General features: G+C 48.0%; 1 protein-coding gene across 1 annotated transcript in view; it reads right to left on the bottom strand.

Moving 5' to 3' along the window:
* Nucleotides 1-11,541, bottom strand: part of ADCY5 (adenylate cyclase 5) — a 244,580-nt gene that overhangs the window by 11,052 nt on the left and 221,987 nt on the right. The window contains exons 12-16 of the mRNA XM_006869426.1: nt 6,351-6,467; nt 5,789-5,953; nt 3,579-3,754; nt 1,921-1,950; nt 298-430 (exon numbers count right to left, since the gene is read on the bottom strand). Of these exons, the coding sequence (XP_006869488.1) occupies nt 298-430; nt 1,921-1,950; nt 3,579-3,754; nt 5,789-5,953; nt 6,351-6,467 (621 nt within the window). The remainder of the gene's footprint in view (nt 1-297; nt 431-1,920; nt 1,951-3,578; nt 3,755-5,788; nt 5,954-6,350; nt 6,468-11,541) is intronic.

Raw genomic sequence — 11,541 nt, forward strand, 5'->3', positions numbered from 1 at the left:
GGGCTCAGGCTGCCCCTCTGCTTCTTGAGCTAAGGCCCCCAGGTGTCCCCACTTCCCCACCAGAACCCTGGCCCCCAAGCACCATGACTACAGATCCAACAGCAAAGCAGGCTGTGGGCAAGGAGGGGTGGCCAGACCCGTTTTCAAGTTTTTGCTTGGATTTCTTTTATGCTGTTATTTCCCCTCTCACGAAGGCCCAGGGGAAGGTGGGAGGTGGAAGGAAGTCCTCGTGTAGCTGCTTGCTCTCTCCCGGGTGCTGTGGGGTGGGGGTGCCTCCCATGCCCCAGGGCCACCCACCTGCAGTTTCCAGAGGAAGTCAAGGCGGGCGGTGGACTCCACCTGCTGGGCGTGCAGGTACAGGGCCAGCACAAAGACAGAGATGACGATGGGAGTTACCACCTTCAGTGCCACCTTGGTCGCGTGCTCAGTGCTGCAAGTGGGAGGGAGATCGGAGACCACCCTGGCATCTCATGTCATGCTCCAGACAGCCACCCCCAACTATAGCCTTTCTTTTCTCTCCCACTATAGTCTCCTCCCTTCATATTCTCCTGAGGTATGCCTCCTCCAGGAAGCTTTCCTGGCTGGTGGCCCACACCTGCATGGTCTCCCCAGTGGCCCTTCTAAATGGCAGCGTGCACATCCCAGGTCTTTCTCAGTGGACCGTTCAGTGGCACAGGCTCAGTACCAGGTGCCATACTGACCCTGTCACTGGGCAATCTTGGGCAGGTTTCAGCCTCTCTGAATTTAGTTTCCTTGTCTGTAAGATGGAATAACAATAACCGCATTCCAAAATCAGGGGAAGGATAAAAAATGCATTATGTAAAATGCTAAGCACAAAATGCTTCACAAAAAAAAACAACCAAACCCACTGCCATCAAGTGGATTCCCAATTCATAGCAACCCTAATATAGGGTTTCTTTAACTATAAATCTTTATGGGAGCAGAGAGCCTCATCTTTCTCCCTCGGAGTGGATGGTGGTTTTGAACCGTCCACCTTGTGGTTTGCAACATAATGCCTACCCCACAGTACTACCAAGGTTCCTTACAAAACATTTGTTGTTAATAAGTGCCTTCGAGTCAGTTCCGACTCATAGGGACCCCGTATAGGGTTTCCAAAAAGCAGGTGGTGGATTTGACTTGTTGACCTTGCAGTTCAAACCAACCTGTGGTTCAGTGCTTATCTTATTGCGCCACACAAGAGGCACACAGGCACTCAAAAAATGGTATCTGTTATATTGTCTTATTCTGTTTCTGTTAATATTCATAATAAATACTGTTAATAAAAGCAGCCATTCTGAACCAGCAAAGAGTCCCAAACTTTGAACACTGTGTTATAACCCCTGACCAGGCCCTCCATTTGGGCCTCACCCTACAAACCTGCAGACCTCTCTTCTCATGATACCCATGCCCAGGCCTCTCTGGGGACAGAAACGCGGCACAGGCTCTTGTTTCCTTGTCCCTGATTCCTGGGGAAGAGGCTGAGGTTACATGCTTTAAAATGAGACCCATGGAGTGACCTGTGGTTCTAATAATTCCAGATACCGTGGCTGCGGATCATCTTGGAGTGTTGAGGATTATAAAAGACAAGAAGGGTATTTTCTTCAACTAGGGGTCCTGGTGTAGTGCTGTACGATAAAGCACTGAACTGCTAACCCACAAGGTTGGTGGGTCACATCTACCAGCCATCCCTTGGAAATCACACACAGAGTTGCTATGAGTCAGAACTGACTTCACAGTGCTTAGCAACAATAATGGCTCCTTGGTACCCCAGAAGGGGAGAATTTCCTTGCTCACTTCAGCGTCCTCCTTCACCAGCCATCCCTTGTCACAAAGGCCCTTTCCCCACCTGGGCTGTGGATGGTCTGTGCTGAGAACAGGGAGGACTGTTTCTGAAAATATGACGAAAGAGCACCCACTCACCACTGGGAGGTCCCGTTGTTGTTGAGATCTCTGTGAACAGAAGACATGGAGAAGGCTGTTGGGAGCAGCTCTTCTGCATAAGGCAGTGTCCGAGCCCATCAGTGCCCCCACCCTGCTCTGCTGATCCCCTGTTCTCCTCTTTTCTGCCCCCCACATTCGCTCTGCTGCCCTCCCAGCCTACTGTCCCTCACTTCCTGCTCTGCTGTCCCCACTACTGTTGCTCCCTCTCAAGTCCTTTATCTGTGGACTTCCCCGTTTTTACTGAAGAATGGGAGGCTCAGAGACAGCCCCAGCTCTGACTGTATCTTGTCACTATGACCACAAATCCCCCAGCTCTTACCTGGAGCCATGAGCACATCCATCCCTGCCCACAACTCCACTCAGCCCTGTTCTCTGCTCCATCAAGAAAGATGGAGAACTACTGGCCCTGTGCTGCCCAGTATGGAGCCACTGGGCACACGTGACCAGTGAGATGCAGTGAGTCCATCTAGCTGTGGGTGCAGGTTACACACCAGACTTTGAAGATTTTGTGTGATGAATGGTAAGTTACCATTAACAATACCTCATTAGTAATGTTGAAATCCAACAGAACCATCTCCCTCGTCAGCTGCCCACAGCCCCACACAACTGCCTAGTTCCTCCTTGAATCAGACTGAGAGCCTTCACTACACCTTCCCTGATTCCTCTGAGCTCGGGACACACACCTGTCACGCACACTTGTATTGCATTTCCCGGTGCATGTCTTATGTGTGTGCGTAGGAGAGGCAGGTGAGATTCAGGAAGAATCACCACACATGTGTATAAAGCTGAGAATCAAACCCAATTCAATTCAATGCCAGAGCTCCTTCCCCCGGGGGAGCTGCCCCTCTTGGAATCCAACAGCCCAGGGTGCATTCGCACACCTGCCACCTCTCTCTGTACCTCAGTGTTTTGAAGCCAAGTGGAGGCAATCCTATTTCCATGGATGCTGCTATCTGGTGGCTCAGTGTGAATTAGGAGAAGGCACCCCTGGGTAGAGGACATTGCAGAGACTGCCTTGTTTTCTTTGTAGAGGAAAAGAAGCCCCTTCACCCACAGGCACACCCCAGCTCAGCCCCCTCCCACCAGCAGGGCCTGGAGCCTCTGTGCAGCATTCCCCCGCTTCGACCAGCACACATAATGCCCAACCTTTCGTGGTGGCCTGGCCTACTTTGCTGGGTTGCTGTGAGAATAAATACGGAAAAGAAATCCTGTTAGTCGAAGTGCCTGGCTGGAGGTGAGACAGAGAGCTTGCAGGCAACAGAGGCTGTCTCTCTGTTCCCAGCTCTCCCACTCAATCTCTGGCTCCATTGAACCTTGACCCTCTGGGCCTGAGTGGCTACAGGCAATTAGGATTAGGTGCAAATAGTCCCTTGGAGACTGCTCCAGTGTTAGAAGCAAGGCACTGAGGCCAGAGGTCAGGAAACTGGAGGCAGAAGGGCAGTAAGGACTTGTGATCACTCCCTCCACAGGGGAGAGGAAGAGGTGAGGGAAACAGTGACCCTTTCCAGGTAGGTAGTCAGAGCTGAGGAGAACAGGACACTGCCCTCCCAGGTCCCAGGTCCCTAGCAGCCCCAGGACCGAGAGCCTCTGCTCTTCCCGCCTGCCCAGGTGCCCCAGACTCAGCGGGTGCTGCGTACATGGCATTAGCGGTGACCAGCAGGTCGGCATTGTCGAAGAGCGTGACTCCGGGCACCTCGACAATGAGCACGTAGATGAGCTCAATGGTCAGCATGAGCACCAGCTTCCCGATGCAGCTGATCTGCAGGAACACGGAGCAGGCCAGCAGGCTGAGCAGCACACTGTAGGTGAAGTACTGAGGAAGAGAGGAGCCTGCGTCAGACCCCGTGCAGGAAAGGCATGGGGCTGGGCAGGAGCCTGGATGTTTCTGCTGACACCGATGTGTAACTGAGGAGCCCAGGTTAGGAGCCAAGAGATGGGGCTCCAATCCACGTTTGGCCAGGACGCAGCAGTGCACTCCGGTGGTTAGCATGGGGATCCAAGCTCAAGCCGACCTGAGTTTCATCCCTGGCCCACTAAGGACTTGCTGTACGACTTGGGCTCTTTATACAACCTCTCTGGGCCTCAATTTCTCCACCTACAAAATGGGAATGCCTCAAAGGCACACTGTGACAACCATCTCAGATGAAGCCACTGGGTGTGGTGCCTGGCATCCTCAACTACTTTGAGGTGCACAGGTCCCAGCCTCTGATTTGCAATACTGAAGATGTGAAAAACAGAAGTGCTCTCAAATCTCATGTGCCCGCACAACTTGATGGAACTTAATTTGGCAGAGGAGCTGCTAACCGTAAGGTCAGCAGTTGGAAACTACCAGTGGTTCCGCGGGTGAAAGATGAGGCGTTCTGCTCCCGTAAAGATTTACAGCCTCAGAAACCCTGTGCAGGATCTCTATGAGTTGGAACCGACTCCACGGTACTTAACAACAACAACTTGGCGCTAACTGATGGGACAGTATCATCCCTCTTTATCCTGTCCCCTGCACGCTTTATATATTTTGCTGAAGAAATACGATTGTGGTTTATTATCAGGAGCTGCCCCCTTGACTCCACTGGGAGTGTAAGATCACTTTTTAAAATGTGGAAATTCTGAAGTCCTTATAATATATCTGGCCTTGAAGGTTTCAGATGAGGGATTCGGGCATTACCGAGATGTCGTTCCCAGTCTCTGAGCCTCAGACAATGGTGGGGGCTAGACCAGGTGATCTAAGGGGTCCCCTTCCACGCTACTGTCATCCCGCGATGCTAAGCCTAGACACATCAGCCTCCATGACTTTGCCCTTTCTTCTTCACTTGTTGTTGTTAAGTGCAGTCAAGTAGGTTCTGACCATAGCCACCCTGCATAGGTTTTCAGTGGAGTGGCTGGTGAGCTTGAATTGCCGACCTGGCCATTCAAACTTGCCTTGCAGTCCAGCCCATTAACCTACAACCCATTAACCTACAGCCCATTAACCTACAGCGCCAAGTTATTATATTTCACTATTCCAAAAAGAAACCTTGTATCTACCAATTTGGGGGTATAAGAAATGATGCCAAAGACCCTAATTCATAGACTGGCATGTAGTAAGTACCCCCAGTAAGTATGCTTAATGCATTCCCATCGCTTGTCCTCAGAGAGCAGCTGTGGGAGCGGCAGGGCCAGGCTTCTAGCCCAGGGTGTCATGTTGCCAGCTCTTCCCACACCCCCAGTTACCTGCTCCCCCAAGACCTCCTAGGCAGGGGAAGGTCAATGGTTGAATGTATGGGGCTCAAGTGAAACCCAGAAGACGATGGCAGACCTTGGGTATATGTGCCCTTTCTGGGGAGAGGTGCTACGCTTTCAGGTAATTCCCAGAGTGCCCATGGCTCACACCAAGGGTCAGGACTGTACTGGCCCCTAACTCCCTACACTGGAAGGATCCCCATTCACCTCCCCGATGTTCCAGCTTCCCTGTCTGTGCTCAGAGAGGCCCCTGCTTCCACACACCTGCCCTCTACATGCTGTTCCCTCACATCTGGTTAAGAGCCCACAGGAGTGTCGCCTCAAAGCTGTTTGCTAAGGAGGAGAGGCCAGTTTTGGTCTTGTGCGTGTCCCTCAGTGGTGGCTCCGTAGAAGAATCTAGCAAGTGGAGTGGGGGTGGGGGTAGATGCGGCTGGGCCTTATTGTTGAGTCCCAGTGTTTTGCATGTGAGTGACAGGTATTGGAGAAATGAGGTCTGGAGTGGTAGTGAGTTCTGGCCCTCAGAGTTGATATGCCCAGAACAGCCCAGGGCAGAGTGGGGTAGGGCAAACCTCAGCATGGGCCGGAAGATCTCTATCTGCAACCCCTACCAGCCCCTCCATGCCCAGGGTACCTCTGGGAAGTTGCAGTTGGGCCAGGGGCTGCCGCAGAAGCCCCGCTCCTCGCCCAGGCTGTAGTTGAAGGCCGACTCCACCACGTGGCATGCGTTGATCCGGCTCATGCTGACATTGTGCTCCTCTGCCAGGCAGCCAAATAGGTCCTTGGAGCTGCACATGAACTGAAGTCGGGGAGGAGGGCAGTGAGGAGTGATCAGCCCTGGGGCCATCCTCACAGGGTAGCAGGCTGACAACTTTGTCTCGGGGGCAGCCTCACATTGACAGGGACAAAAGAGGAGGCCTAGAAGAGGCCGAGTGAAGCTGCCCAGCCACCCCCCAAAGATGGGGCACTTACACCCCCTTAGGGACTTCACTGAGCCGTTTCAGGCTGGGCCCCCTCCTTGAGAGTGAGGAAATAAAAGCCTGTGTGAGGCTCTGAAGAGTCCAATGTGACCCCAGAGCTGAGTATCAGCAGAGGCGAGGACTCCAGGGTCTGGGGGAAACTCTCCTTTCTTCCTGCCTGGGAACGGTTGGCCTGACGGGGCTGGGGCAGTGCTGGGAGGAGGTGGAGCCACCCACCATGTTGATGAAAGCTGACAGGAACACCAGGATGATGGTGAATACCCCAACCAGGGTGCTATTCATCTTGGACCGCACAATCTTCCTGGAAAGGGTCTGCAGTGGGGTGGGGAAGAGCTGGAGTAGAGAGGGGGAGACATAATGGAATTGGGTCTGAAGAGACTCGCTCTTGTATAACCCTCATTTCCTCTGTGCTCTCTGGTATAACCCACCACCCCAGCCCCAAGATGGGAGCTTCCAGACAGCACCACTGCAAATTACTGCCAGTCTTGCAGCTGGCCAGGAGTGGGCCTACCTGGAAACTCACAGTAAGCTTTAAAAAAAAAATTGTGTGTGTGTATGTGTGTAATTTTGATTTTTTTTTCCCTACATTTCTCTCCCACTCCGACCAGGACCTTCTAATGCAATCCCTTTCAGAGTGGTCAGCTGTGGTAGCCGGGCTCCAACTAGTTCTGGAGTTCTGGTCTCAAGGTCATAGAGACTGATGTTCCATTAATCCACTGAACTAATTGTTTCCAAGTGTCTTTCATTTTCATCACTCTTCTTCCCTCCAGACAGGGTGTAGGGCCAAAGAGAAGAATCCATTTTGTATATAAGCTTTAGCATGTCCTCTAGCTCCAAGAAAATGATATATGTATAAATAGCCAGGCAGCTCAAGGCCAGAGGCCAGATGTTTTCCTTTACCCTAGCCTAAGGACAAAGACCACCAGTCCTGACCAATTAAACTGTAACATCTCATAGTTTGCCAATTGTTAACCAATCCAAAGATTGTAAAGCTGAGAAACCTGAGCTGTTTGAAAACTCTATAAAAACCCTGCAGTCAAAAAGTTCGAGGCTCTTTCCCTATTCCACTGCGTCGGATAAGGTTAGAGACCTGGCTCGAGCTTGAATAAACAACCCTTATGTATTTACATCGGTGACGGCTCCTGGATGGTCATTGGGGACCCTGAACTCTGGGCATAACAAGGGAGGGACCCATAGTTGCACCTTAGATGGTCACTCACAACAACCAGAAAGATGGACACTCCCAGGCTTTTAAGACCCGAGTAGCTACTCAGCAAAGTAGGATGTAGAACATTGTCTTTGAGGACTATGTTAATGCCATCTGACTCCGAGACCATGAACCTGAGTTCTCAGGCTGAGCGACAAATTGGGAAGGCTTCTTGGAAGAAGTGGGGTGCCATGGGTCTGAAGATTCAGAGAAGACCTGGGGTCTGGAGGAAGGGATGGTCTTATGGGAGGACAGAGCAGTGTTCAGCAGGAGGGCAAGAGGCCAGGGACGAGGGCATTAAGTAAGCTTATTGTCCAGCAGATTTTGAAGCAGTGGCAGAGACCTGCAAGCCACAAACTATGAACTGAGGGGTGGACACCTTGGACTCAGCAGAGGCAAAGCCCAGATGTGTTCACAAGCCTGTGGCAACGTTCTGGAAAAACAACTACCATACGGACTAATGACACAAAGGACACACACTGAGACTCATGTAGCATGGTGGCTCCATACGATAAGCACTGGACTTCAAATCACAAGGCCCAGACTTTGAGCCCACCAGCCACTCCACAGGAAGAAGATGAGGCTTTCTGCTCTCATGGAGATTTAAAGCCTTGGAAACACTATCCCAGGGTCACTACAAGTTAGAACCAACTTGTCGGCTCTAAACAACACCATCATCTGAAACTCATGATATAAAGAAAGATAAATGTGATTTGGAGAGCATACATTTAAGATTAAAATCCTCAACAGACACAGAATTCTATGGACTAGAAGTGACTCTGGAACAGAACACATTCATGGTCAATTGCGTTTCAACAAGGATGCCAGATAATTCAATGGAGAAAGTATCGTCTTCGACAAATGGTGCTCAAACAACTGAATTGCCCTCACATCATATACAAAGATGACCAGAGACCTAAATGTAAGATCTAAAACCATACAACTCTTAGAAGAAAACACAGAAGTAAATCTTTGTGATCTTAGATTAGGTAATGGTTTCTTAGATATGACACAAAAGGCAAGAACAGTAAAAGAAAAATCAGACCAAATCAGAAAAATCAACCTTCATCAAAAAAATTGTATTTCAAATTAACATCATAAAGAGTGAGAAGACAGCAGAGTGGGAGATAAGTATTACAAATTATATATCTAGTAAGGGACTTGAATCCAAAATATACAAAGAACGCATAACTCAGCAATAAAAAAGACACACAACCTAATTTTTAAATGGGAAAAGCATCTGAATAGGTATTTCTCCAAAAAATATTTTTAAATGGCTAGTAACCACATGAGGAGTTCTGATGTGGTGCTGAAGGATAAGTACTGGACCGCAAGGCCAGTTTGAACTGCAAGGTCGGCGGTTCAAGCTCAGCAGCCAGCTCCTCGGAAACCTTATACAGGGTTGCAATGAGTCGGAACCGATTCGATGGCATTTAACAACAATAAGTACATGAAGGAGTCCTGGTGTGGCACTACAGGCTCAGCACTAGACAAGGTTGGTGGTTAAAATCCACCGGCCATTCCTGGGAAATCCTATACAGGGTCACTATGAGTGGAACCTAACTCAACAGCACGTAACAACAATAATGACAAGAACATGAAAATATATCATTAGTCACTACGGAAATGCAAATCAAAACTTCACAACCGCTAGGATGGCTAGAATCAAAATGTCACACAGTTTAAGTGTTGATGAGAGTGTAGAGAAATTAGAATCCTCATATATTGCTGGTGGGAATGTAAAATGGTGTAAGTGTTTTGCAAAACAGGTAGTTTCTCAAAAGCTAAACATATAGCTTAAAATATGAGTTTTGGTCACTCTGACCCACCAATCATCATTTTTCAAATGGTCGGTATAATGACTGACTTGGGCAAAGACTATCATAGAATGCTAAAACCTTGTTTATGAAAGGCAGATGGGGAGGGAACAAGATATTCACATGAGCTTCCAGACAAACATGTGGGATCACCTAGAGGCCAGGAGAAGAACTGCAGGCTATATTTTAAAAAAAAAATTTCAAACCTGGATGTAGTTCTAACATCTGATGAACGATTGACTCATTGCATTGGCTTGCTAAATGCCTACTTCCTTTGTCACCTTTGACTCTGCAACCTCAGGGGGAACCCAGGAATTGCTGCTATTTTAAAGTCTCCAGAAGTTTTGACATCCCTTCCTGGTATTGGTTTATGGTGTCTAATTTCTTGTAATCAGAAAACTCATCTCTATGCCAACTCTAAATCCCAGATAGCCCCGGTGTGGATTTTAAAACTCGCTACCCGGAGCCAAGCCTGCACCATAGCTGCAATCAGTGCTTGGAGAGGATTTGTAAGGCAAGATAACTGTCTACATAAATGGATCGTTCAGTCCCTGCTCACAGAGCTCAGAAAAATAATCGATTTTTAAAATGAAGTTTAGAACCAGTAGATTCTCAGTCTGATGAATTCAAATCAGTTTAATATGAGAAATGGGTATGGGTACCTCATTAAGAAACTCTGACTGGGATGAGGGACACATAGTTTGGATCCTGGAGTGCGTGTCTCTGGGCAAACAGATGGCCTCCCTGAGCCTTGTTTGTGATGTGAGGCCAGAATGCTGCAGATGAAAGAAGGAAATAAAATCTGATGGTGAAGAGTTTAGGAAAACAGCCTCTTTAACAAGGAGCTATAAAAACAGTAGCTCTTAAGTAGCTCAAGAAAAAAAAAAAAAAAAAGATGAAAACCTCAGAGGGCAAACAAAGCAAGAGGAAGTCCACAGCTGTACATTGGCTGGCCTTTACCAGTCCAGTGGACATATTAACAAAGGTAGTGTCCTAGAGGGGAAGAACCATAGGAATTAGAACTGCCTGGGTTTAAATCCAGCTACATCACAAGAGCCCTCACAGAAGGGGAAGGCAGATCATTCAGTCTACATTTTCCATTGTCTTTTTTTTCTTCCTCTAAATTAAAACATGAACAATATAAAGATGTAAATCCAACTTGTTTTGGGAACAAGGAAAAGTAAAAGAGACAGAAAATGAAATTTTGCCTGACAGAACTGCCTGCCTTTGGATCAGTAGAGCCTGCATATCAGGGTCATTGTGGAATTGTCTTACCTCATACGAAAGGCATTAGCCTTTCAGGGAAGAAGATGAAAAACTTCTGAGTTCTGACAAAGGGCAACTCTTTCCAAAGGGAAAACAGAACCATACTGTAAATTTCATGAAATTTTACTCAGCTTTGTGCCAATACCAGTAAAATAAGCTTTCAGTCAATCTGCCTTCAGTCAGTTTGACCAGTCAGATGACTTCGGTCAGCTCACATTCAGGGAAAGGTCACTGTTCACTCTTAGGGGAAAGAGCAGGTTAATACTCCCTGCTACCGGAAAAAACAGAGTAGAATGATCTCTTTCACATCTTAGTGTACAGTTTAATCTACAACAGGAAAGAAGAAATAATTAAATGGAAGCTAAGTTTACATTACAAACAACTTTCCAGGTTGGGTTCCACTATCCAGAAAGTGGATAATTGCTGAGAAGATTGGTTTATCAAAGGTTGGGAAGGAGGGTATAACAGAATCTGACATGTCAACTTGCAGCTCAGAAAGACAGGTTCCAGATTTTATTCATCACAAGGTACATCTTTTCTAAACAAATTATTTACGGAAGCCCTATATCTGTGAGATGGAAACAGGCTCCCCAGGTGGAAGATTGTATGGCGGCATTGGTGGGGCAGGGGCAGTGTTTCTGGTGGGGGACGGCGCAAGAGGTAAGTGCTGTATTTGAACAGACTTCTTCTGAACAGAGTTTGAAAAAATCATTGGGTTAAATAAAGGAATTAACAACAAGCTTACTGAATTTGACATTGATAACAAAATAGGCAGATTCACTAATACACAAGGAGGCAGAATGATTCTCATAAAAAGTCTTCAACAGTAGGGAAAAGAATGATAGAATGCACTAGATAAAGTACCACTAACCCAAAATGCGAATTTCAGACAGTCAGAGGGAGGGAACTATCCCACCCATCACTATTGTTGTTGACATGGTTAAGTGCCTGTTAATCAGTTCCGGCACATAACACGTAAGGTTTCTGAGGAGCCAGCGACTGGTGACCTTGAATCATCAACCTTGCAGTTCAAATCGACTTTGCAGTTCAGTGCATTAACACACAGCGCCACACCAAAACTCCTCCCACCATCATTGTTGTTGTTGTTAAGTGCCTT

The sequence above is a fragment of the Chrysochloris asiatica genome, unplaced genomic scaffold (genome assembly GCF_000296735.1).
Source record: "Chrysochloris asiatica unplaced genomic scaffold, ChrAsi1.0 scaffold00130, whole genome shotgun sequence".
Classification (NCBI taxonomy): Eukaryota; Metazoa; Chordata; class Mammalia; order Afrosoricida; family Chrysochloridae; genus Chrysochloris; species Chrysochloris asiatica.